The sequence below is a fragment of the Dromiciops gliroides genome, chromosome 2, assembly GCF_019393635.1.
Source record: "Dromiciops gliroides isolate mDroGli1 chromosome 2, mDroGli1.pri, whole genome shotgun sequence".
Classification (NCBI taxonomy): Eukaryota; Metazoa; Chordata; class Mammalia; order Microbiotheria; family Microbiotheriidae; genus Dromiciops; species Dromiciops gliroides.
Genome location: NC_057862.1, coordinates 638,182,169 through 638,209,535, shown reverse-complemented (window position 1 = coordinate 638,209,535; position 27,367 = coordinate 638,182,169). Strand labels below are relative to the sequence as shown.

At 45.5% G+C, this 27,367-nt stretch overlaps 2 protein-coding genes across 3 annotated transcripts in view; one reads left to right on the top strand and one right to left on the bottom strand.

Annotated features, from left to right (window-relative positions):
• TSNAXIP1 (translin associated factor X interacting protein 1) overlaps positions 1 to 18,666 on the bottom strand; it is a 33,998-nt gene extending 15,332 nt beyond the window's left edge. The window contains exons 1-4 of the mRNA XM_043985343.1: positions 18,263 to 18,666; positions 3,928 to 4,027; positions 1,802 to 1,908; positions 1,061 to 1,187 (exon numbers count right to left, since the gene is read on the bottom strand). Coding sequence (XP_043841278.1) covers positions 1,061 to 1,187; positions 1,802 to 1,908; positions 3,928 to 4,027; positions 18,263 to 18,315 — 387 coding nt within the window. The 5' untranslated portion in view covers positions 18,316 to 18,666. The remainder of the gene's footprint in view (positions 1 to 1,060; positions 1,188 to 1,801; positions 1,909 to 3,927; positions 4,028 to 18,262) is intronic.
• Positions 18,667 to 19,026: 360 nt separating this feature from the next.
• Positions 19,027 to 27,367, top strand: part of RANBP10 (RAN binding protein 10) — a 129,347-nt gene continuing 121,006 nt past the window's right edge. The window contains exons 1-2 of one of the 2 annotated variants that reach the window (XM_043981034.1): positions 19,027 to 19,282; positions 20,843 to 20,954. In XM_043981034.1, the coding sequence (XP_043836969.1) occupies positions 19,042 to 19,282; positions 20,843 to 20,954 (353 nt within the window). In that variant the 5' untranslated portion in view covers positions 19,027 to 19,041. Of the gene's footprint in view, positions 19,283 to 20,842; positions 20,955 to 26,262; positions 26,362 to 27,367 lie in introns of those variants that run through there. The other variant, XM_043981033.1, reaches the window with a different exon arrangement.

The following is a 27,367-nucleotide window of genomic DNA, read 5'->3' as shown; positions in this document are numbered from 1 at the left end:
AAAAAAAGGTATATTCCTTTCTATCTCCATTCAGTTTTCTCCAGAGGTCTATCATATCTAACTTTTCTAAAATCCTATTTACCCCCTTAATTTCCTTCTGATTTTATGGTTTGATTTATCTAGTTCTGAGAGGGAGAGGCTGAGGTCCCCCATTAGTATAGTTTTGTTATCTATTTCTTCCCGTAACTCACTTAACTTCTCCTCTAAGAATTTGGTACACAAATCAAACATTTACTGCCAAATTCTTTGTGACCCCCATATTCAGTTACATGACCCCATATGGGGCTGTAACCCATAGTTGAAGAAGCTTGGTCTCGACTATCACAACAGCCTCCTAATTAGACTTCTGGACTCCAGCCTGTCCCCCTCTTCATTCTCCACACAGCTGCCAAAGTGACTCTCCTGAAGCAGAGACCTTGCCCTATCACTCCCCTATTCCAAGGAGATCCAATGGTTCCCTAATTCCTTAAAGATCTAGACTCCTCTGTGTGGCATTCAACGTGCTTCACAGTCTGGCCTCGGCCTTTATGTCCTTTCATGTCTGCTATAATCCAGCCAAATGGGCCAACTTGCTCTTCCATGAGCTCAGTACTCTTTTTCCCACCTCCAGGCTTTTACCCAGTTTTGCTCACATATGGAATGCACTCTCCATCCTTTCTCCAAGGCTCAGCTCATGTGCATTCCTGGGGATGCCTCTCCTGGTCCCTCTATTGGTTAATGCTCTTTCCCTCCTCAATTGATCACTTATATGCTTAGCTACCTTCTGCCATTAGAGGGCAAGCTCTCTGAGGGCAGGGATTGCTTTTGGCTTTGGTTTTGTATCCCCTGTACCCAGCAGGGTAGTAATGAATTGGACCTTCCCAGCCAATGATTTGTAGGCTTTTTCCTGGAGTCAATAGCTTCTCTGACCTGAGGGTTTGAGTCCAAGCTAACCCACTGTCCACCTTGTGCAGACAACAGGGCTCGGGCAACTGCTCCCTCAAGGTCAATTGCTGCTTCTCAGCCCCAGGCTCCCTCCCACAGGGGCCCCCTTCTCTAGGCCTGACTGGAGCAGACGCACCTGGAGTTTGAGCTCCTGAGCATTGTCTTTTGTCATGTCCAGAAGCAGCAGCTCTTTCCTCAGGTAGTTCTCTAGTTGTTCCAGGTATCGGGGCTTTGCAATGGTGAGCGCAGGCTTGTCTCTGGCCCTACGAGGAACATCAGGAAGAAGGTTGGTTCTTCACTGCAGAGAGAAGCCTAGATCAATTTACTTTTTGGGAAGGGATATTTCTCATCTGTGGAACAATTCTGTCTTCCCAGAACTCCCTGGTCCCCAGGCCCTCAGGAGAGTCCACTCCTCCAAGGAAGCTCAGCTGTGTTCATGTGCAGAGTATTTAGAAACAATCACTTGGATGAAGTGGCCACAAAACCACCCCAGCCATCTGGCAGGAAGAGAGAGTAGAAAGGCTGGGGTCACCTTGGAAAAATCTGCTCTGCCATATGGACCACCTATTCCATATGGTGACAGCCATACCTGTTCTAGAGAGTTCCGGATACAGAAAGAGTTCAAGAACTCACATCAGGCTGCCCTGATTGGAATGGAGGAGCGCGCGCGCGCGCGCGCGCACACACACACACACACACACGCACACGTGTGTGAGCACGTGCATGTGTATGTATAAGCACTTGTATGCGTGAGCATTACTGTGCACGCATACACAAGTGCATGCATGGGCATGTGTGTACATGTACATGGGTATGATGTGAATGCACATGAATGTTGAGTGTGAGTGCATGTGTGTGCTTGATCCCACATACTTACCCTGTTTTGTCGGTGGTTGAGCAGGGTTTGCGGTTCTGCAAGATAGCTTGTGCGCTGGCATACGCAGGCCAGGAGGAGAGACGGCCACCCACAGAAAAATGAAGTGGCTGAGAAAGAGGTTCAAGAGAGAGAGAGAGAGAGAGAGAGAGAGAGAGAGAGAGAGAGAGAGAGAGAGAGAGCTCACTTTGCTGAGCCTCTTCCCCCACCTCCACCCCCACCCCAAGGGCTCTCTAGGTTTCCTAACTTCCACCTTCCCAGGCACTGACTTGGCCTGTGTCTTGTGAGTACATGGCTGCTAGGTGTTCCCCCACCCCCTCCCACTGGACTGTAAGCTCCGGTGAGCAGGGATGTCAGGGATGTAGTTCTGCTTGGCCCAGTGCCTGGCATGGAGCACACCTTAATAAATGCTCATTGGCCAATGGACTGTGAGGAAGTATGGTTTCATGGAAATACTGCTGCATTCAGAGCCCAAGACCTGGCTTAGAGTTCTCACTCTCACCCTGTCTGGTTTGTGACTGTGGGCATAACACTTAACCTCTGGGCATGGGGGCTGGCCAACATAGATGCCAGGAGCCACCTGAATAAAACACAGGGAGCCTCTTGCTCTGTGGTCAGACTGCACTGTTGGAGGGTCCCTATACCTTTCGCATCCCATCCTCCTCATTTTGTCCCATGGAGGGGTCAAAAATATGAACAGGCAGTTTTCAGATGAAGAAACCAAAGCTATCTATTGCCATATGCTCTAATCTATTGATTAGAGAAATGCATATTAAAACAAGTCTGGGGGCAGCTAGGTGGCGCAGTGGATAGAGCACCAGCCCTGGAGTCAGGAGTACCTGAGTTCAAATCTGACCTCAGACAGTTAACACTTACTAGCTGTGTGACCTTGGGCAAGTCACTTAACCCCAATTGCCTCACTAAAAAAACCAAAAAACACAACAACAACAAAAAAAACAAGTCTGAGGTACTACCTCATACCTATCAGATTGGCTAATGTGACGAAAAAGGAAAATAATAAATGTTGGAGAAGCTGTGGAAAAATTGGAACACTAATGCATTGTTGGTAGAGTTGTGAACTGATCTAACCATTCTGGAGAGCAATTTGGAACTATTCCCAAAGGGCTATAAAACTGTGCATACCTTTTGACCCAATAATACCACCACTAGATCTGTATCCGAAAGAGATCATAAAAAAGGGAAAAGAACCCACATGTACAAAAATATTTATAGCAGCCATCTTTGTGATGGCAAAGAATTGGAAATCAAGGGAATGCTCATCAGTTGGGGAATGGCTGAATATGAATATAGTGGAATACTATTGTGCTATAAGAAATGATGAGCAGGCAGATTTCAGAAAAAACTTGAAAAGACTTAAATGGACTGATGCTGAGTAAAGTGAGCAGAACCAGGAGAACATTGTACACAGTAACAGCAGTGTTGTATGATGATCAACTGATAGTCTTAGCTCTTCTCAGCAATACAATGATCAAAGACAGTTCCAAAGAATTCATAATGCAAAATGCTCTCCACATCCAGAAAAAAGAACTATGAAGTCTGAATGCAGATTGAACCATACTGTTTCTACCTTTACTTTTGTTTTTTCTTTTTTGAGGTTTTCCCTTTTTGTTCTGATTCTTCTTTCTCTCCTTTTTCCCCTTTTCCTTCTCTCCCCCACCCCCCAGGGCAATGAGGGTTAAGTGATTTGCCCAGGGTCACAGAGCTAGTTAAGTGTCAAGTGTCTGAGGCTGGATTTGAACTCAGGTACTCCTGAATCCAGGGCCAGTGCTTTAACCACTGCACCACCTAGCTGCCCCTGATTCTTCTTTCACAACATGACTAATACAGAAATATGCTTAATGTGATTGTACATATATATAACCTATATCAGATTGCTTTCTTTCTTGGGGAGGGGGGAGGGAGAAAAATTTGGAACTCAAAATCTTATAAAAACAAATGTTGAAAAGTATCTTTACATATAACTAGAAAATAATAAAATACTTTTAAGATTAAAAAAAGAGACAGAAAAGGGAAATAGTTCAGTGGGTCCAGGAAGTGAAATGAGATGCCAGCTGAGGCCTCCTAGCCTGTCAGCTACCTTCAGAAGGATGCCAATGGGAAATACTCACCGGAGTTTTTCGGTTCTGAAAGATCTTACGTTTATGCAGAGTCCTAGCTTCTGAGAGAGGGCTGGATGTTGTGCTTCCTATTGGAAGAGCAGGATATTCTCTGAATGTGAGAAGAAAAACAAGAGACTGTCATTGGGTGCAGGATAGCCTGGGGCCTTTGTTGAGAGAAGAACTATAGAACCACCAATGGGATCCACCCCTTCCCTTCCTAAGGGAGACTAATGGAGAACAACACAGTGTCTGGGGCATCTCGCTTTCTCTCCCCACTTCATCCTTTCCTGGAAACCCCTTCTTCTCCACTAGCACTGTCTAGCCTGGAGGTCTGCCCAGCACAAGTACAACAGGAGAAGGAGCTCATTTGCCCTTCATTTCCAAGTGCTTTACCTTCCAAATAAAAGGGGACAAAAAAAAGATACCAACTGGGCATGGTAGGAAGATGTGGTTGTAGTGATGGGACAGCCTCTGGGAGGCAGGAAGGAGGAAAGTGGATCTTTCCAGTGTTTCCTAAAGCCTCTCTGGCAGTCCCTGGCCCATCAGTGAAGGAAGGACCGTGGGGTGAGAGGTTATGGACCTGGATGGAACTTGGGAGGGTTATTCTACAGCTGAAGAGCTTGGAGTCTGAGGTGCCATGCTTTGGTACTGGGTCTGTTTCTTTCTAGTCCTGTAATCACGCCCATTGCTTGTCTCTCAGCATTAGGTAAATAGCTAGAGCCTCTCAGAGCGTAATGCCTGGCACACAATAAGTGCTTAATAAATGCTTAGTGCCTGCCAAGAGCTGAGCAGGACAGCTAGTGGGGGCAGATGTGCTTAGGATGATTTTTGTGAAAGGAAAAGAAAACACCCTGGCCTTGGGAGTTTTGGAAGACCTAGGCTTGTGCCCTGGTTCTCTTCCTAAGTAGCTATGTGACCTTGAGCAAAGTCCCTTGACCTCCATTTCCTCATATGTAAAATGGGATGATAATTCTTGTTCTTTCTCACAGGGTTTGTAAGGAAAGTGCTTTGTAATCTGTAAAGCAATTTTTAAGATGAATGGTCAACATTGATAATAACTAGAAATTTCCCTCATAGAATCCTGCTCTGATGCCTCATCAAGGTTCCCCAAGGCCAGTGTAGAACAGCCCAAGTCTTGGCAGTTTCTACCATCTTGGAAAAGTTCTCTGCATGGTCCCAACCACAGACCATCTCTCCTTTCTGAGGACCAGCCTCACTAAGTGTGCAGCGGCTCCTCACCCCGTGAAACCTTTTCTCTTTCTTCAGAGACATTGGCAGAATAACAAAGTGCTAATAATCCCTCTCTATGAACATCCCCTCAGCTATTAGTCCTGTATGAGAGACGAGTGGATCGTAATAAGACCACAGGTCTAGTGGTGGAAGGGGCTTGGGACACCATTTAGCCTAACCCTTTCATTTTACAGGCAAGGAAACTGAGGCCCAGGGAAGTCAAAGGACTTCTCTGAGGTCACAGAGGTACAAAACATCGGGGCACTCCACAAAACCAAGCCTTTGACTTTAATCAGCGCTCTCTTGATCCAGTCAGGCTCAGTTATCTTACTGGAGAAATCCCCAGCTCATTTGAGTGTTGTTGTACTTACTATAAATGAAGTTAGAAGACAAAAGGAAGTTGCAGCTCAATGGAAGGAGGGCCCAGAGGTTCTCACTGGAGAGCTAAATAAAGCCAGAGGGCCTGGTTATATTATACATCCAGAGCTATCCAAAAACATCATTTCATGGGTCGTTTGGTTTTCTTGTATGGCAATGCTCACAATAAACATTTGTAAAAAATATCACTTAGGAAATGAGAGGCAGAATGGCTTAGAGGATAGAGAAAGAGCTGGCCTCAGAGCTAGGAAGATCCTGGACAAGTTATTTAACCTCTCAGTGCTATAATAACAACAACATGTCAATAGTGCATACTATGTGCCAGGAACTTTACACATATTATCTTATTTGATTCTCACAACAGCCTTGGTTGGTAGGTGCTATTATTATCCCTGTTTTTACCATTGAGGAAACTGAGGCAGGCAGAGGTTAAGTGACTGGCCCAGGTGAGATATAAACTCAAGTCCTCCTGACTCCAGGCCCTATGCTCAATCTACATATACTTTTTTGGGGGGGAGGAGGGCAGGGCAATGAGGGTTAAGTGACTTGCCCAGGGTCACACAGCTAGTAAGTGTCAAGTGTCTGAGGCCAGATTTGAACTCAGGTCCTCCTGAATCCAGGGCTGGTGCTTTATCCACTATGCCACCTAGCTGACCCTACATATACTTTTTTTTGGGGGGGGGGTGGTTTTTTTTGCAGTGTAGTAAGGGTTAAGTGACTTGCCCACAGTCACACAGCTAGTACATGTCATGTGTCTGAGGCCAGATTTGAACTCAGGTCCTCCTGAATCCAGGCTGGTGCTTTATCCACTATGCCACCTAGCTGACCCTACATATACTTTTTTTTTGGGGGGGGGTGGTTTTTTTTGCAGTGCAGTAAGGGTTAAGTGACTTGCCCACAGTCACACAAGCTAGTACATGTCATGTGTCTGAGGCCAGATTTGAACTCAGGTCCTCTTGAATCCAGGGCTGGTACTTTATCCACTGTGCCACCTAGCTGCACCCCCTACATATACTTTTTTTTTTTTTTTGCAGGGCAATGGGGGTTGTGACTTGCCCAGGGTCACACAGCAAGTAAGTGTCAAGTGTCTGAGGCCGGATTTGAACTCAGGAACTCCTGAATCCAGGGCCGGTGCTTTATCCACTGCACCACCTAGCTGCCCCCCCTACATATACTTTTGATGTCTGATCACTTTGTTGCAAAGGAGGCATACAGGACTTCAGTGAAAAAGGAGATATAAGAGAGGATGGCAAAAGCTATTTTGGAAAATATGGCTCAGGAGGAAGCCAGTATATGGGTATAGGAAGCCAAGAAGGAGGAATATAGGCAGCAACCCAGCTGAACTTTCCCAACATTCCCCTCAAAACATTACAATAACTTAAATCAAATTCTGGAGCAGCAGGGCCAACGATGTCAGAGGGAGTCATTTTTCAAGCCTAAGACAAACTAAGAGGTTGGAAAGAGAGATCTCTGACATTGGAATGGGAGTTGGCCTAGAGTTAGATAGGTAGTGGCAGCAGCAGCAGCAGCTTTGGGAATGCCCAGTCTGGAAACAGTAAGGGGGTTGACCCACTAGTTAGAAAAAGATTATAGGGCACCCTTGGATGGCACTAAGGTACAGCTTTGCTGACTGGCAATTGATTGGCATATTGTACATATGCAATTTTGGGTTGTAGTTCCAGGACAGAGAGGAGTGCTTACAGTTGGTCATAAAGGAGCTGGCTCCTTGGTCACAGTTCCAAGGTAAGTGGGAGCACTGGCACTTGTGGCTGCAGGAAAGCTGGGGCCCTTCCTGGGTAAAGACCAGAACGCAGACCAGGAGAATAGTGACTATTCCTCTCTTCAGACCTTGGAAGCACAACTCGCAGATCCTTATAACTAGCTCTGAAAAGAGTAGAATGAAAAAGCCTGAAGTTTGGCGCATAGTGCCTCCTCACCCCCAGGTGCAGAGAGCCCAACTTTAACATAAAGCCAAGTAATTGGTTTGGAAAATGAGAAAATAACAACACACACACACACACACAAGCAATTTGACCATCAAAAGCTACTATGGTGGCCAAAAAAACCTAGATATAAACTCAGAAGACAACAATATAAAAACAGCTACAAGCAAGGTCTCAAAGAAAAATGCTAATTGGACCCAAGGACAGTAAGAATTCTTAGAAGCATTAAAGAAAGAGATGAGTAGCAGAGGAAGACTTGGTAAAGGAAATGAGGGTGATATAAAAAATATTATGAAAAGGAATTAGCAGCTTGGTAAAAAGAGGCACCAAAAATACTGAAGAAAATAACACCTTAAAAAAATAGGGGACAGCTAGGTGGCGCAGTGGATAAAGCACCGGCCCTGGATTCAGGAGTACCTGAGTTCAAATCTGGTCTCAGACACTTGACACTTACTAGCTTTGTGATCCTGGGAAAGTCACTTAACCCCCATTGCCCCACACACACAAAAAAAGAATAGACCAAATGGAAAAGGAGGCATAAAATTTCACTGAAGAAAATAATTCCTTAAAAAGTAAAATTGGAAGCTAATGACTATCAAAAAACCAATAAGAACAAAGTCAAAAGAATGAAAAAATAGAAGAAAATGTGAAATACTGGAAAAACAACTTGGAAAATGGACCTAGGAATGATAATTATTGTACTACCTGAAAGTCATGATAAAAAAGAGATATCATATTTCAAGTAATTATACAGGAAAACTACCCTGATATCTTAGATTCAAGGAGTAAAGCAGAAAGTGAAAAAATTCACCAATCACCTCCTAAAAGAGATCCCAAAATGAAAACTCCCAGGAATATCATAGCCAAATTCAAGAGCTCCGAGGTCAAGGAGAAAATGTTGCAAGTAGTCAGAAAGAAATAATTTATATATTATGCAGCCATAGTCAGGTCACATAAGATTCAGTGGCCTCCAAGTTAAAGGATCAGAAGGCTTGAAAAATGACATTCTGGAAAGCAAAGGAGCTAGGATTATTTTTGTTTTTGTTTTTTTTGGTGGAGCTAGGATTATAACAAGGAATCATTTACCCAGCAAAACTGAGTATAATCCTTCAGGGGGAAAAATGGATATTTAACAAAATAGAGGATTTTTATGCATTCTTGGTGAAAAGACCAGAGTTGAATAGAAAATCTGACATTCAAACACAAGATTCAAGAGAAGCATAAAAAGGTGAACATGAAAGAGCAACCAGAAGGGACTCAATGAAGTAAAACTGTTTACATTCCTCTATGGGAAAATGATACATGCAGTGCCTAAGGACTTTGTCATAATTAGGACATTTAGAAGGAGTCTACATAAGCAGAAGGCTTTATAAATGCGAGTTGATGTTGGGATGATCTAAAAAAAATGAAGGGATGAAAAAGAGAGATGCACTGGGAGAAGGTGGGAGAAGTGAAATGAGAAAAATTTTCTCACATAAAAGAGGAAGGACTTCAAGGAAGAACTTTTATAGTGGAAGAGAAAATGGGGAGGTGGTGAAAAATGCTTGGGCATGCAAGAGCAAGCTTTTATAGTATCGGAGAAAATGGAGGGTGTGGAGCAGGCAATGTTTGAACCTCACTATCATCAGAAATTGCTTCAAAGAGGGAAGAATACACACATACACATACACACTTAGTTGGGTATAGAAATCTAACACCTGGGGCAGCTAGGTGGCGCAGTGGATAGAGCACTGTCCCTGGAGTCAGGAGTACCTGAGTTCAAATCTGGCCTCAGACGGTTAACACTTACTAGCTGTGTGACCCTGGGCAAGTCACTTAACCCCAACTGCCTCACTTTAAAAAAAAAAAAAAAAGAAATCTATCACCCAATAAGGAGAAAAAAGGGGAACAGAACTAGGGATGGGGGGGGCAGGGAGAGATGATAAAAGGGAGTGGTCAGAAGCAAAACAGACTTTTGAGGATAAACAGGGCAAAAAAAGAGAGGCTAGACAGAAGAAAATAGAATGGAGGGAAATACAAAGTTAATAATTGTAACTGTGGGGGCAGCTAGGTGGCACAGTGGATAGAGCACTGGCCCTGGAGTCAGGAGGACCTGAGTTCAAATCTGGCCTCAGACACTTAACACTTACTTGCTGTGTGACCCTGGGCAAGTCACTTAACCCCAATTGCCTCACACACACACAAAAAATTGTAACTGTGAATGTGGATGGGATAAACTCACCCATAAAATGGAAGCAGATAGAATGGATTAGAAACTAGCATCTAACAATATGTTGTTTATAAGAGGCACACTTGAAACAGAAAGACACACACCACAGAGTTAATATAAAAGGCTGGAACAGAATCTATTATGCTTTAGCTGAAGTTAAAAAAAAAAAGGCAGGGTAGCAATCATGATTTCAGACAAAGCAAAAGCAAAATAGACCTCATTTTAAAAGATACTGGGGTGGGGGGGTGGGGGGAGTGGGGGGGTGGGCAGCTAGATGGCGCAGTGGATAGAGCACCAGCCCTGGAGTCAGGAGTACCTGAGTTCAAATCCGGCCTCAGACACTTAACACTTACTAGCTGTGTGACCCTGGGCAAGTCACTTAACCCTAATTGCCTCACTAAAAAAAAAAAAAGATACTGGGGAAAGTGTTTTGCTAAAAGGTACCATAGACAATGGAGTAATATAAAAAAACAATTTACAGCAAGTTTATCTGATAAAGGCCTCATTTTTGAAATATATATTTGGAACTGAGACAAATTTATTTTTAAAAAGAGCCATTTTCCCTGTTGGCAAATAATCGAAGGTACCACCTCACACCTATCAGATTATCAGATTAGTTCATATGATAGAAAAGGAAAATGATAAATGCTGGAGGGGATATAGAAAAATAGGGACATTCATGCACTGTTGGTGGAGTTGTGAACTGATCCAACCATTCTGGAGACCAATTTAGAACTATGTCCAAAGGGGTATAAAACAGCATACCCTTTGACCCAGCAATACTATTATTACCAGGTCTGTATCCCAAAGATTTTTTTTTTTTAGTGAGGCAATTGGGGTTAAGTGACTTGCCCAGGGTCACACAGCTAGTAAGTGTTAAGTCCAAAGAGATTTTTTAAAGGGGAAAAGGACCTATTTGTACAAAAATATTTCTAGCAACTCTTTTTTTGGTGGCAAAGAATTAGAAATTGAGGGGATGTTCAACAATTGTGGAATGACCTAACAGGTTGTGGCATATGATCGTGACAGTACTGTTGTACTATAAGAAGTGGCCAAGGGGGTGGTTTCAGAAAAACTCGGGAAGATCTATGTGAACTGTTGCAAAGTGAAGTGAGAAGAACTGGGAGATCATTGTGCACAGTAACATCAATGTAATGATGACCAACTGTGAAAGACTCAGCTAATCTGATCAATACAATGATCCATCATTGTCATTCCAAATGACTTATGATGAAAAAATGCTCTTTACCTCCTGAGAGAAAACTGATGAACTCTGAGTGCAAACTCAGATATTCTAGCTTTTTTTTTTTTGCCCTTTTTTGTGTGATATGGCTAATATGGAAAGATGTTTTGCGTGATTTCACATGTATAATTAATTGATATCACTTCACTTGTCTTCTCAGCAGGTGGGAGGAAGAGAATTTGGAACCCCAAATTAAAAAAAAATAAAAGAATATTAAAAATAAATTAATGATACGTTAAAAAAACCCAAAACCTCCAACTGTGTGGAGCCAAGTAACTCTCAGTGCTCCTCCAGCAGTCATCCCTTGGAGGCTGAGTTCATTAGTTCTCTCTTAGGGGCAGGTAGGACAGGGGCCATACTTTCAGGGACCAAAGAGAATAGATGTCCTCTAGGTGGCGCTGTTCCTCTATATTCAGCGGTCCACTAAAGTGTCTGCTGGCCAAGGTCTTTGGGTTGGTTGTCTCCATTGAAGTCAGGTTGTTCTGAAGCAATTACACTTTGTTCTTGCACCCCCACCCCCAGTCTTTCCACGCCCCTTCCCCGATGGAAGGGATTTCAGGGTCCATTCTGGACTTGTCTTGCCTTAGGGCAGAGGGTACAACCATTCCCACCCTATTATCAGCTGGTAACTTCCTTCACTGCTCAGAATTTCATCTAGAAAGGGATACCATGAGAATGGGTCATGATACCACTTCTCAGCATTTCACACTCTTCTGGAGGGCTTCGAAAGTTCCAAGCAAAACAAAGGGGAATTCAGCCGGTGCCAGTACAAATACCTGTGGCCAGGTTTCCCTCCCCCCCCCCCCATAAGAAATCCCAAGGATTATGGGTAGCAGAGGATATACTTTGAGATGGGGCCTTAGGAATCACCTCGTTCTAGCCTCTCATTTTTCATTTGCCCAGGTTTGAAGCAGTAATTTCAGAGTCAATATCTGGACTCTGGTCCTAGTGGATTATCCCAATTGATCTAGTACAGATCTTCTCTGTACAGGCTTGTTGGCATGCTGTCTTCCTAATTAGACAATGAGCTTCTACTTTGTTCCAGGCATTTGACAAATATCTCATCTGACCCTCACAACAATCCTAGTAAGTAACTGCTATTATTATCCCCATTTCACAGTTAAGGAAAACTGAGGCAAACAGTCCTAGGTCCATAAGGGGAAGGATTCTCTATGAAGAAGCTCTGATTCAGGTCCTCAACCTTAGCAACAGCATTCACTTTATAAGACTTCTTTGTTCAGCAGCTACAAAAATACACCCATCCCTCTGCCAATGGCTGATATCAAAGATGACTTCATGGGTTTTATTTTGCAGGTGAGGAACAGTGACTTGACAAGATCATAAAGGTTTCTGGGTTGGGATTTGTATATAGGCTCTCTGACTGCAAATGCCTTGTGTTTTACCTTACCTATGCTGCCTTAATTATTTTTTGGGGGGAGGGGTGGGGAAATAAGGGTTAAGTGACTTTTTGCCCAGGGTCACACAGCTAATAAGTGTCATGTCAGAGACTGGATTTGAACTCAGGTCCTCCTGAATCCAGGGCCAGTGCTTTATCCACTGCCCTAATTCTCTGAATGTAGGTGTTAGTTCAATGGGTGTCTGAACTGTCTCTGAATCCTTATTACTTCCCTCTTAGGGCCCCAGAGGCCAGGAGCAGTATCAATTTAATGAATTTTGTGCAGTTCATGAACTTCAAAAAGGGATCGTTGGATTTTAGAACTGGGAAGGTCCTTGGAGATAGATAATCTAGTCCAAACTCCTAATTTTGCAGATGAAGGGAGCTGAAACCTAGAGAAAAGAAAAGATCTGCCCAAGGATGCACAGATGAGTGGTGACAGTTAAGATTGGAACTGAGGGGGAAGTGTGCTAGAATGTGAGAAGTAGGGGAAAAGACAGGAGGTTTAGGGTCAGAACACCTCTCTCTCTCTGTCTCTCTTCCCACCTATGTGATCCTGGGCAAGTCTCTTAACTATTCTGGGACTCAATTTATTCCTTTGTAAAACAGAGGGCTTTGACTGTATTGATACCCAAGGTCATCTCCAGTTCTAAACCTTCAGTGCATACAAGCATGAGTTATTTATTATTGGTGAATCTCTCCACCAAATAGGACTGTACTTTGCATTTAACCTGTATGATCTGGAGCAAATCGTCATTTTCTCCAGGTCCTAATTTCCTTCTCTGTTTTTAAGTCTAGAGATCTATTCTTGGCTCTGTCACCTGTGTGACTTGGTAAAAAATCACTTCCCTACTGTGGGGCTCAGTTTTCTCCTCTGTAAAGTGGGGGACTGGACTAAATCTCTAAGGTCTCTTCCAGCTCTAAGTAGTATGGTGGAATACGGCAACCTTCTATCCAAATCAGCCTCTGACACCTTACTGTTCCCCTAGGGAAATCATCTCAGCTTCGAAGTCCCACTTTTGTTATCCTGAAATATGAGGAAGGATAATATTGGTAGGGATTATAAATACTTCACAGGGCTGTTGAGAGGAAGTTCTTTGTAAACCTTAAGACACCATGGAAATGGGTGTTATTCCATGACTCCAAACTAATGGAGTGGTCACTAGGTGTCAGTAGTAGATACAGTGTATACTTGGAGTTCAAATCTTGGCCTCAGCCACTTACTGTCTGTGTGATCCTGGGCAAGTTCCTTGACCTAGCAAGCACAGTCTCAAGTCAAGTCAACAAGCTTTTTTTTTTTTTGGCAAGGCAATGAGGGTTAAGTGACTTGCCCAGGGTCACACAATTAGTAGATGTCAAGTGTCTGAGGCAGGATTTGAACTCAGGTCCTCCTGAATCCAGGGGATTCAATCCACCGTGCCACCTAGCTGCCCCCAACAAGCATTCTTAAAGTACCTACTATGTGTCAGGCACTATGCTAAGCACTGGGGTACAAAGAAAGGCAAAAACAGATCCTACTTGCAAGAAGGCAGCAAGGTGGTCCAGTGCATAGAGAGATGGGCCTCAAGTCAGGAAGAACTGAGTTCAAATCTGTCCTCACATGCTGGCTGTGTGACCTTGTACAAATCACTTAACCTCAGTTTCCTCAACTGTAGAATGGGGATTATAATAGTACTTGGTACATAGTCACTGTTATTTTTAAACTATTCATCTCTTTCCTTTATTTAATGTTTTATTTATTTATTTATTTTTTGCAACAAACATTTATTTTATTTTTTCCAGTTACATGTAAGGGTAGTTTTCAACATTCATTTTCATAAGATTTAGAGTTCCACATTTTTCTCCCTCCCTCCCTTTCCTTCCCCATCCACAAGATCGCAAACAGGTTACATATGTATAATCCACAAGTGCTCTTTTTATCAGTTCTTTCTATAGGGGTGCATAGTAAGCTTCCTCATTAGTTCCTTGGGATTGTCTTGGATCATTGCACTGCTGAGAGTAGTTAAGTCATCCACAATTGCTCATTGAACAATACTGCTGTCACTACACACAATGTCCTCTCGGCTCTGCTCACTTCACTATACATCGATGTTCATTAGTCTTTCCAGGTTTTGGGGGGATCATCCTGTTTATCATTTCATGTAGCACAAGACCATTCCACCACAATCATATAGCACAGCTTTTTCCATCATTCCTCAATTGATGGACATTCCCTTGATTCTCAATTCTTAGCCTCCACCAAGAGTTGCTATCAATATTTTTTGTACAATTTTTCCCCCTTTTCTCTTTTTCATGATTACTATTGTTAACTGTTTCCCTTCCATCCTATTCCCTTCCCCATGATATTTATTCTATTATCCATCTTCTTTCATCCTATCACTCTTCAAAAGGGATTTGCTTCTGTCTGTCCCCTCCCCCACTCTGCCCTTCCTTCTTTTTCCCTTCTCTCTCTTTATCCCCTTCCCCTCCTATTTTCCTGCAGGGTTAGAGAGATTACTCCACCCAATTGAGTGTGTCCATTATTCCCTCTTAGAGCCAATTCTAATTAGATTGGGGTCTTTGAGCCAATTCTGAAGAGTGTTAGACTCATTTACTGCCCAGATTAAATAGATTACCCCACCCAGTTGGGTGTGTGTTAGTCCCTATTTGAGGCAGCTCTGATAAGTTTAAGGTCTTTGAGCCTTTTCTGATGAGTGTAAAATTAATTTACTGCCCTGCTCTTCTCCCATCTCTTCCCTGACTCCATAAGCCTTTTCCTGTTTCTTTCTTGTAGGATTTCACCTCTGCCCTTCCCTCTCCCCCAGTGCATTCCCTTCACCCCTCAATTTAACCCTAAAGATTTCATCACCTAGCTAGGTGACATAGTGGACAAAGCATCACCCCTGGACCCAGGGGGATCCCAGCCAAAACCCCGGCCTCAGACACAAGACAGTTGCCCACTGTATGACCCCAGGTATGTCCCCCCTCCAGTTTTTTATGGTTCTCTAGGGTCTTGTGTTTGAAAATCAAATTTGCCATTCAGTTCAGGTCTTTTCATCACAAATATCTGAAAGTCTTTTTCATTAACGTCCTATTTTTTCCGCTGAAAGATAATGCTGAGTTTTGCTGGGTAGGTGATTCTTGGTTGTAATCCCATTTCCTTTGCCCTCTGGAATATCATATTCCATGCCCTCTGATCCTTTAATGTAGAAGCTGCTAGATCTTGTGCTATCCTGACTGGGGCTCCACAGTACTTGAATTCTTTCTTTTAGGCAGCTTGCAATATTTTCTCCTTGACCTGAGAGCTCTGGAATTTGGCTATAATATTCCTAGGAGTTTTCCTTTTGGGATCCCTTTCTGGAGGTAATTGGTGGATTCTTTCAATTTCTATTTTAGCTTCTAGAATTTCAGGGCAATTTTCCCTGAGAATATCTTAGAAGATGATGTCTAAGCTCTTTTCTTGATCATGGTTTTCAGGTAGGCCAATAATTTTCCAATTATCTCTCCTGGACCTATTTTCCAGGTCAGCAGTTTTTCCCAGAAGATATTTCACATTGCCCTCTATTTTTTTATTCATTTGGATTTGCTTGATTGTGTCTTGGTTTCTCATAAAGTCACTGGCTTCCGTTTGTTCAATCTTCTTTCTTAGGCAATTATTTTCATCAGAGAGCTTTTGTACCTCCTTTTCCATTTGGCCAATTTGACTTTTAAAGCTGTTGACTTTTTTCTCATATCTTTCTGGAATCACCCTCATTTCTTTTTCCATTTTTTCTTCTACCTCTCTAACTTTATCTTCAAAGTCCTTTTTGAGCACCTCTATGGCCTGAGACCAATTCATATTTTTCTTGGAAGCTTTAGATATAGGGGCCCTGATGTTGACATCTTCCTCTGAGGGTGCACCTCGGTCTTCCTTGTTCCTGAAGAAACTTTCTATGGTCCTCACCTTTCTCTGCTCATCTTGCCTTTCTTTTACTTGACTTTTAGCTCCTTAAAGTGGGGCACTGTTTCCAAGCTGCACTATACCAAACTTCAGAAGGTCCCAGGTGGTATGATTTAAGGAGGATCATCAGGTTCTTCACTCACCTGGCCTGTTGCCTGGCCTGTTCCCTGGTCTGTAGATGACCCTAGACCAACTTGCTAATCACCAGCTTTGTGTGTTGTAGTTGTTAGCTCTGATGAGCCTGTGCCCCTCCCCCACTTGGGCCACTGCTACTCAAGCCTACCTCCTAGTTCTCAGTAGGGGTGAAAAACCCAAGTTATGTCTCAGCACCAGTGTAGACCCCTGTAGTCTCTCCCCTGCCAAGGGCTCAGCCCTCTCACCAGAGTGGGAGCTTAGTTCCAGACTATACTGCTGCTGCAGCTGATTCAGAGGCTCTGGGGGGGTCTCCTTCTCTGGTGAGGCCTTCCTGGGACTGGATCTGTGTCAGGGTGACTGTGGGTTGGGCTAGACTCCTGTATAAGCACAGCAGCTCCCTCCTTCTGATCTTCCAAGCCGTTCCTGGTTAGAAGATGATTTCAGCATATTCTTCTGTGAGTTCTGCTGCTCCAAGCATTTTCCTATGGTGTTATTTGGATGTGGTTTTTTTTTGAGCAATCGTGTCATGAGTTTGAGAGCTCACTGCCTTTCTAATGTTTATTTTTTTAAATTTTGAATTTCGGGGTGGCTAGGTGGCACCGGCCCTGGAGTCAGGAGTACCTGGGTTCAAATCCTGCCTCAGACACTTAACACTTATTAGCTGTGTGACCCTGGGCAAGTCACTTAACCCCAATTGCCTCACTTAAAAAAAAATAAAAAAGAAAATTTTGAGTTCCAAATTCTTTCCTTCTCTTCTGCCCCTCCCCACCCAATGAGAGGGCAAACAATATGATATTGATTATACATTCAGAGTCAAGCAAAACTAATTTCCATGTCAGCTGTGTTGCAAAAAAAAAAAGCAAGAAAAATAAAGGAAATAAAAAATAAATAGAATAAAGTGCTTCAATCTGCACTCAGTGTTTATCAGTTCTCTTCCTGTAGGTGGATAAATGCTATTATTAAGGAGCTTACAATCTAATGGGGGAGACAATATGCCAACAACTTTGTACAAAGAAAATATATACTAGATAAATTGGAGGGAAGGTACTAGAAATAAGGAAGGCCCCCCCCCAAAACAAAACAAAACAAAACAAAACAAAACAAAGGGGCAGCTAGGTGGTGAAGTGGATAGAGCACCGGCCCTGGATTCAGGAAGACCTGAGTTCAAATCCGGCCTCATACACTTAACATTCACTAGCTGTGTGACCCTTGGCAAGTCACTTAACCCCAATTGCCCCACAAAAAACAAAGACAAAAAAAAAAAAGAAAAGAAATAAGGAAGCCTGGAAAGACTTTTTGCAGGAAATGGGGTTCAGAAGCTTGAAAGAAGCTAAGAGGTGGGGATGAGGAGCATAGAGCCCCAGGGGAACATCCAGTGAAAATGCTGAGTAGGCAGACAAACAGCAAAGAGTTCAGTGTCAATAGGCAGCAGAATTCGAAGATGGAGGAGGAGGTAAGATGTCGAATTTAAAGGTAGGAAAAAGCAGATCATAAAGGACTTTAAACGCCAAACACAGAATTTTATAGTTGTTCTGGATTTCTTGAATAATCTATTGAGTTTATTGAATCAGGGGATGCCTCAATTTCCTCATTTATAAAATGGGAATAAATAACTACCCACCTCACAGGGCTGTAAGGGCCAAATCATCTACTGTGGTACAAAGCTTTGGAAACCATAAAGCGTTTTGTAAATGCTAGTTATTATTATTTATCACTGTTATTCTAATAAACTTGGACACTTTTACAGACAGTGCCAGTCTCTAGAAGGCAGGGGACAAGTTCTGCCCGCCTGCAGCTGAACCCAGCTTCTCTTGGTTCACCCAAACCGGGATGGAGCTGTCCCGGAAGGAGAAAGCGAGAAAAGGGCATCAACCTTCTGCCCAAGCCATACCTCACTGTTGCTTGGGAGAAGGTAACATCGCCTCTTGGCCGAGGGAGAGCCATAGTCCGGGGGCCCGTCCCTCTCCTAGGGCACCAACCGTTCGCCCGCAGCTCACAGCGGCTGCCTCCAGGAGCCTCAGCTGGTATTTGTTTACAGTCTGTCGCTGTGGAAACACTGCCTCCAGAAGACCTCCACGGACAGGGGTGGCCGAGATACTGCCTGAGTTGCGCGGTGCACAGCGTAGGTCAGGGTTCCTGCCCCGTACTAGAGGCAGCTCTGGCCCCTTATATCGAAGGTCTTGGAGGTAGAGACAAATGTAATCGCCTGGAGAAACTCACATTTGCTTGGGGGTAGACTTCCCTAGGACACCCTCGCACAGGTGACAAGTAGTAATTAGAGACCAACAAGTTAACACGCTCCGAGGCAAAGAATGACTGGGACTTCGGGGGTGTGGCGAAGGCGGAGAGGCCAAAGCCCCTTTCCTATAGGGGAATTGTAGTTTCTACCCTCCGAAAGTCTCGCTTGACAAGGTTCCAACTGAAGAGATGCGGACTACCACTCCCAGCAAGCCTTGTGCGACTGCCCTACCGAACGAATTTGGGCCGCCCCCGAGACCGCGGGCACTGTGGGACAGGTAGTCAGTCCGATGGGAAGACACGCGTGTAGACACGGAAGTCGAACTCAGTTTCCCTGCGGCCTCCGCGGGCGCGCAGCTTATTGGCTGGGCGCGACGGATCTGGTGCCTGTCTCCCCCGCCTCTCTGTGACACAATAGCGGCTCCCTCCAAGATGGCGGCAGCGGCGGCGGATCCGGGAGCGGGGAGCCCCCCAGCTGGCGAGTCTTGCGGCGGGGGCGGCAGCGGCGCTGGCGGGCTCCCCTCTCCCGGGGAGCAGGAGCTGACCCGGCGCCTGCAGCGCCTCTACCCGGCTGTCAACCAGCACGAGACACCGCTGCCCCGCTCGTGGAGCCCCAAGGACAAGTACAACTACATCGGCCTCTCCCAGAGCAACCTCCGCGTCCACTACAAAGGTGCCGGGGTCGGGGCCGTGGGGGACCAGGGGGTTGTGCGGGGCCGCGGGGCTGGGCCTCCCTTGAACAGGGCTCGTGGGATCTAGAGAGAGCTCAGAGACTGCCTAGCGCACCGCCCCCTCCACCATCCCCCCGGTTCACAGGTGAGGAAACTGAGGCTCAGAGAGGGAAAGGGACTGGCTCAAGGTCACACAGCTTCCAGGTACCGGGGCCGGGATTCGAACCCGGGCCTTCTGATTGCCCGATCCGGGACTTTTCCCACTACACCTCGCAGCTGAGTCTCCTCCCTGCTGTCCGAGCCTGCCGCTGATATTTGGGGAGGGGAGTTGAGGGTGGGGGAAGGCCTGCGGTCCCTTCCTCTTCCCCCCACCCCCCTTCCCGCGCCAGTTCCTGTCCTTCATTTCCCAACCTCATTCCTTCCCTTTCAGGCCTTTCCATGATCAGAGAGGGCTTTTTCTCTTTCCGCGTGTGTGTGTGTGTGTGTGTGTGTGTGTGTGTGTGTGTGTGTGTGTGTAAGTGTGTAAGTGTGCCCTACCTCATAGCTTTGTCCCTCACCCCTATTTAATCGTAAATAGACATAGGCCATAGATGTTTGGGGTTAGGGTTAGCGATCATCTAGTCTTAGCCCTTTCTTTTTTTGGGGGGGAAGTGGAGAAGGGAAACTGAGGCCCAAGAAGCCCAAGTGACTCGAGCTACAACTGAAACTGAAGCCTTTGAACTCCCCACTTAATGCTCTTTGCATTTCCTTTTTGTTTCTCTCCCTGTCTGGCTTCTCTGAATTCATCCTGATTCAGTGTGGGGTCGGTCCCCCCCCACCTCTTTCCCCAGGGAAGGTTGTCCTGATGGCTTGCTGAAACCTCCCTGAGTCACAGCAGGTGTCCCCTATTTTGTGCTGACACCTTACATAATGCACTGGGCCCTCAGGGCGCCCTGCACTTCCTGTACTTCAGACTCCCTGAGAAGGTGCCAAACCATTTCTAGTTTTCCTGATGTCAACCCATTGGTGGTGACCTCCCCAACTAAGAGCCTTTGTTGTTGGCTATTGGCACATCCCCCTGCTAGACCTTCTCAGGAAGCCCCTGTTTCTGCTTTTAAGGGGAAACATTTAGGTACATAGAACAGGCTATCATCCTCTCCCACCTCCACACCTTCAGGTGGCTGCCTTAATTTCCTGAGAGGCCTGACAAACATCAGCTCCTTATCTTTAGAAGTCACATAGACACACAGCCTTTTAGGAGGGAACATTGTTGCCTAGTTTTCATCTGTCTTGCTGCCAGAATTTCTCGGTCAGTGTTGTCTCTGTCTCTCCAAGCCCTGGAAGAGGTGAGACAAAGGAGAACCTGCAGCAGCAGTTTATTTCCGTAGGGCATTTACAGGCCACAGTGTAGGGGGTCATACTTGTTACTGATTGAATTGTCATTCAATTCCTCTTTCTGCTGGGTGGGAAATAGCAGTGATGAGGCCTTTCTTGGGCTCCACTGCAACAATCACCGAACAGGAAGGAGGGAGCCTGCTCTTGGCATTTCCTTCTCCTCAAGCTTCCCTGTCCCTTTCTTCCAGGTCATGGCAAAAATCACAAAGACGCTGCCTCAGTTCGCGCAACGCACCCCATACCTGCTGCCTGTGGCATTTATTACTTTGAAGTGAAGATCGTCAGTAAAGGCAGAGATGGGTAAGTCACCTCTCACACTGTTCTACCCTGTGTCCTCAGAGATGAGCTTTCCTGGTCAGTCTGGCCTGGAGGTCACCCAATTAATGCTTGTGAGCCCTAGCTAAGGAGCTAACAGGTGGTAAACTAATAATGTATGCTGGAAGAGGAGGCCCCAGGAGCTGCCCTCGGACTAGTTGATTGTGGGTTTAGCGCCATTTATTTAGCACTATTGTCTCCTCAGCTGAAGGAGAGGACTTTGCTGGGCATGATGTAAGAAGTGTGTAACCACAAGGGGATTGTTGGCTGCTCATTCTTTTGGATGGGGAGTTTACAAAACTGTCTCACATTCATGTATTGGGCTTTCCCAACGGTCATGCTGGGAATACGCTTGGTCACTCCTCCATCCGCCCACCCCCTGCCGTTAGAGCTTTTACCACATTTAAGTCTTTTTCTTATAGCTTATAATCACTTGCAGGCTTCGGGGGGAGGGAGCATTCATAAAAGCAGTAAGAGAAGACTTAGAGTTAGGGAGTACTTGGAGAAATGTCATGTGGACAGGGAGAGATTGGGCTTGTTTTCTTGGTGGTAGAGGGTGGACCTTGGGCATTGGCCGGGGGGGAGGTGGTGGAGGGACAGTATAACTTCAAACTCCCAGCAGTTAGACCTGTTTAAAAGTAGAATGAGCTGATGAGGTGGTGAGCTTCCCAGAGGTAGCAGCCGGATGACCCGTTGTTAGAGATGTCATTGAGGGGATTTCTTTTTCTTTTTTTTTTTTGGTGAGGCAGTTGGGGTTAAGTGACTTAACCAGAGTCACACAGCTAGTAAGTGTCAAATGTCTGAGGCCAGATTTGAACACAGGTCCTCCAGACTCCAGGCCCGTGCTCTATTCACTGCGCCACCTAGCTGCCCCCATGAGGGGATTTTCTATTCATTGCTAGATCACTTCTGAGGTGGCCTCCATGACTGTGCATCTTTGATTGGTGTCTCCAGGGAAACAATGAGTACAGGTGTTGGCCTTGCTGCACCTAGAGGTGTTTTTTAAGGGGAGGCACTGGAACACCATCTGACAAACTTAGAGGGGGCCTAATTAAAGTAAGCAGGGTTGAGGCACACTAATTCAGGGTAATTCAGAACTAAATACAGAGGAACTGTCCAAGTTGTTACTGGGGAGAAATGTTTTTCCTTTATTTCCTCCCTGCTCCCAACCCCATCTGCAGCAACCGTCTTTCTCTAATGGCTAGAGCCAAGCAGGTGTTTAGGTTGTGAAAGAACATGAAAGCAAATGCATTGGAAATCCGTCCCCATCAGCCTAGGGCCATTTCGGGAAATAGGCCGTCCCTTGCTAATGATCTGAGCTCTCCAGTTGGTTGTTCTCTGTGCTCTTGGGGTAACTTCTTCCATGTTGCAGCCCTCTCAGGGATGATCTGCCCACTCCAGCATGCAGGGAGAGATCTGCTAAGTGCTTTACCCCTGGGAGAGCTGGCCGGCAGAGCCAGAGGCTCAATTACCTTTGTCCTCAGTAGGATTGAGTGAGCCCAGGTAGAAGCCAGGCTTCTTGTTCTTGAGTCTCAGATTACATGTGAGTTGGAGCACTGTGGTATTGTGGAAAGAGGGCTGAATCGGGACTCGAGAGAGTTGGGTTCAAATCCCAATCCCAGCATTTAGTTACTATGTGACCTTGTGCGAGCGACCTCATCTCTTTGAGCCTCTGGTTCCTCATTTGTAAAGTGGTGATGATAACACTTGTAATACCCACCTCAGAGGGTGGCTGTGAAGGAAGAAGCCCTTGTTAACTTTAAAAGACCATAGAAATGTGAGCTGCTTATCACTCAGAGTAAAGGTTTAGAAAAGATCTGTGCTGATTTGAATGTGAAGTCACTGTCTGGGGTCATCTTACTTCAGGGGTTTCCAGACTGTTCAGAAAGTCAGGCATCCTTTTTCAACTTAAAAGTCTCAGGGTACTCTGTAGTAGTAGTGGTGGTAGTGGTAGTGGTAGTGGTAGCGGCAGTGGTAGTAGCAGTAGTAGCAGCAGTAGTAGTAGCAGCAGCAGTAGTAGTAGTACCAGCAGTAGTAGTAATGTGGTGGTAGTGAATTTGGCTCTTGGACAGCCCAGAGGAGTGACTTTGACAAAGGACTCAGATGAGCCAAGCCTAGATTGAGACTCAGCTGACAACTCCCCAGTGACCAGGGCCTCATAAACAACCCAGGTAGGTGTGCTCTGAAGGAGAGGACAGTGCTGCTATGATATGAGCCCTGGTGAGTGGCATGCCCTTTCCCCCACCTTCTCCTGACATGTGGGCGAGTGGGCCATCTGGCCACATTCAGGACTGGAGGCAGTCACCCAGCAGGAATACTCTGGCAGTCCCAAGTCACCATCCTGATTTGATCTGGGGCACACCTGTGAAAGATCCCCTCCCCCCATTTTGCCTAGTGCTTACAGTTTGCAAAGTGCTCGTACATTTATTATCTCATTTGATGTTAGACAGCCTCAGTGAAATAGATGGGGCTGGTGGCCCCATTATTCATGTTCTGTAGATGAGGACACTGAGGCATTGGGAGATTAAATGATTTACCTCAGGTCACTCGGTAAATCATGATGAAGGTTCCATGACTCCTAGACTATATCATGTTGTCTTGTGTTGGTATGCATCATGAGCATCCCTCCCACCCCCGATAGCCCACCCCAATTATTGGCTCATCTCTTTCCCCCAACCCCATTTAAGAGAGACCTAGAACTATGTCAACACCACTTTAAGTTGGCAGATAGCACAGTCATCACACATATTGTACCTCCTACAATTTTTCTCACAAGAATTTGGCGGGGGTAGGTGTGGGGGGGGGGTCAGGGTCTCCAGGTTGTTGCTGTTTTTTGGTTTTGTTTTTTCATGTCCCATGCTCTGGTTGGTAAACTCTTGAGCCAGAGCATTTTAGATGAAAAATGCAGATGTTTAGGGGATGTGGTTTTTCTGTCAGCGCTGTGTTGTAGCTGAACATTGGTCTTAACTTCTCGCCCACTGAGATTGTAACTTCTGATTTGCAAATTTGAGAATTGTCATTTTGCAGTGTGCTTATAAATAAAAATATAACGATCAGTATCATCGTTCACAAAAAAATGTTCTGTATTTCAGTGTTGGGATTATGGAGGAATGTGGTAAAACACCATAGTGGTTGTTTCAGAATGTCTCTTGGGGGCAATGGGCCAGTTCTCAGTTAAGAACTGGACCTTTGGTCATGTGACTGAGTAATCATCAGTGATCAGCTTGTCAGGAATTCCAGCCCTAGACATGTGTGGTCAGTGTGAAGGCCTTAACTGGAAACCTGCGCTTAGCATACAATTTAGGGAATTCGGATGGTGGTGGTCTTTGGTACCTTTGGCCCCATTACCATGAGTTGATGATATTTCATGGAGTCCAAGCTAACCAGAGTGTGGGTTTGGGAGGAATACTGTCTGACAAGAAGAGATCAGTGTTCTCCTAGTGGTGTCAGAGGACCTTTAACTGACATTCAGGTTTATCTTGCTAGAAAGCTCCAGAGGCACCAAAATGGAGTTTTCTCTGTGATGAGTTGTGTCCTGGGATGGCAGCATGCAACCCTGCTGGAGTCCACAGTTGTCTGTGATGACACACTGAGGTGGGGCTGGCAAACAGATACTATAATATTACTCTCAAAATAGATTGTAACCTCATCCAGGCTATGGCCTCCTGATGCATCATGTGTGGACATACCTAAGCTTGTGGGACATTGGAGTGAGCCGTCTCTGAGAACCTCCCCCTTTATCCTCCCCCCCACCCCACTTTGGACTTGCGAACTCATCTCTCCTCTCATTGTTGTTTCAGTCTGTGAGGTCCTGGTATAGGACCTCTGAATGGTGCTGGACTTCTCTGCTGATGCTGACTCTATTGCACTCTGTCTAGAGAACAGTGACTTAATTTTTACCCAGGCAGCAGGGCATTGTCAGAGGGGCTGTGTAAGCAGGAAAGCAGTTAACTTTGGTTGTGTGAAGTTTTTGAGGAACTAAAGGGAGCCAAGCCTGTGTAGTTCTGTTCCAGAGGCCCAGTGGAGTGAGGCTCTAGTTCCTTATTAATATAAAGTGTTTAGGGCATTTGAGAACCTGTAGCCTGGCTAAATAAAGACGGGGTAGTAAGGGAGGCCCCCTCAGAGGGTAACCATCTTGTAGATTGCTTCAGTTCTCAGTTGTTATCTTGTCTGAACACCATACGTCTAGGCCAGATGTTGTCCTGCCTCAGCAGCCAAGGCCAGAAAGTGAATTCAAGGGTGTGTTGTACCTTAGAGTCCAGCTCAGTGAATAAGACTTCATGAAGCATCAGCTTAGTTAGACGTCAGAGAATGGTGACACTTGAATAATGGTCTTACTGGCCTTTCTTTGTAGACACTAGCGTCTCCAGCTTAGTATAGTTGCCATGATCATTAAGTCTCTTCTTGCTGCTTCTATACTGGTTCTACTCTTCAGTCCGGTTTATGGGTTGTCTTTAACCTGCAAGCCAATGGAAGGATTGAGTCTTTTTTTTTTTTTTGGCAGGGCAATGGGGTTAAGTGACTTTCCCAGGGTCACACAGCTAGTAAGTGTCAAGTGTCCTGAGGTCGAATTTTGAACTCAGGTACTCCTGAATTCAGGGGGCCAGTCGCTTATCCACTGCGCCACCTAGCCGCCCCAGGATTGAGTCTTAACCACCCCTGCATCACAATCGCCCCACCAAAGGCCATTCATGGCACCTGCAGCACTCTGATTGACTGCCCCCTGGCAGTACTTCTGGAATCTGAGGAGTGATTTTTTTTCAGGGAATTAGGGGAATTTTGGGGCATCCTGAAGTGCTCTTTCTGCTTCATATTCGAATTCATGGTCCGTTTGGGGGGCTTTGAGCAAGGGAGACTGGCGAGGTTCAGGATTGATGTTTGGCCTCTCTGATACGACTTTGGTCTACTGTGGGCCCCCAGGTCCTCCTCCTTCTCTCCTCCTCTTTTCCATCACAGTATTGCTGAGTGGTGTGTAAACATTGAACCCAGCCTTCCTCACCCTCACAGCACAAACCAGCTTCCTCCCTCTGGATGCAGAATTCCAGGAGCTGTGGCTTCAGGCTTGCTGCGGGAGGGTTTGCCAGAGCTCATCACATGAGTCCGAAGTCTCAGCCTCTATTTTCACTCTCCATTGGCCTTTACAGTTCTTTGAAATGACCCTCATCCCAAAGCAGAGTATTGAGAGAGGTCTTGACAGGTAGAGAGAGTAGCCAGATAGATAGACGTTCAGGCACGCCCTGGAAAAGGCAAGAGGTCACGGCCCCAGCTTAAGGCAGGTTCGGCTCCTTTGCAGAGTCTCCATGTGCCAGGAACAGTTGCACCATCACCATCCTGAAGCCATTCGGGAGGAGATCCAGGGCCCTGAGATCGGAGTGTGGATCCCTTGAAGAGGGTAAGGAACTGTTGGTGGGGGAGGTGTAAGGAAATAAGAACATGGAAGACTGGGAATAAGAGTGGGTGATGCTGTGTCCAAGTGGGAAGAATGACTCCTTCTAGGCCTTTCCTGAAAATCTGTTTCAAGTTCAGGTAAAGTCTCTTTGTATAGCTTGAGGGGGCTATCCATGTTGTTTTGATGTATTGGAATTTAGTTATTATGGATACGTTGCTCAAAATCACATCCTTGCTCTGTAGAACCTGATGTGGATAAGAGGTGGTACTCTACAGAGAGAATCTCTGTGGTGAATTAGCTGTTGATAGTGATGCTTTGAGCGTGTGAGCGAACATGTGTGTCTGTCCATATATGTGTGTCCTTCACTTTTCCTTTCCTTCTCCTTCTCTTCCCACATTCTTCCTTTTCTCATCTACTGTCCCCTTCCCTTTCTACTCTTTCCACTTTTCCTTTTTCCCCTCCCAGCTCTTGTACAGTTTTTGTGGTGTTGGAGTGGGTGACTGGGGAATTGTTTTGTTTAGATCTTTGAGGTGGGAGGAGTGAGAAGAGTTAAATTTAATTCTGCCGGCATTTATGAAATGCCGTCACTGTGCAATGTACTATATATAGCATCGGGCATGAAGAAAGACAAGTTACTGCCCTCAAGGAGGTTATGGTCTAACAGGGGAATGTAACATGTATGTAGATAATAAGTATAATACAAGGTGAAGTGGGATAGACCCTGAAGAGAGATCTAGACAAAATGTTCTAGGAAGATTTCAAAAGGAAGGGAATACTTTTCATTTGGAGGTATTGGAGAATGCTTCATGGAGGAAGTGGATGAGCAGAGCCTTTAAGGGGAAGGGTAGAAATGCGGGGGGAGGGGAGGGGGTCTGGCTTGTGCAAAGAATGGAGGTTGGAGAGAGAGCATCCTGGAGATGGACACTGGAGCTGTAGGAACCCAGAGCTGGGTGAGGGGCATAATGCGAAATGAAGGTGGCAAGAGAGTGGAGACAGTTTGTCCATCCCG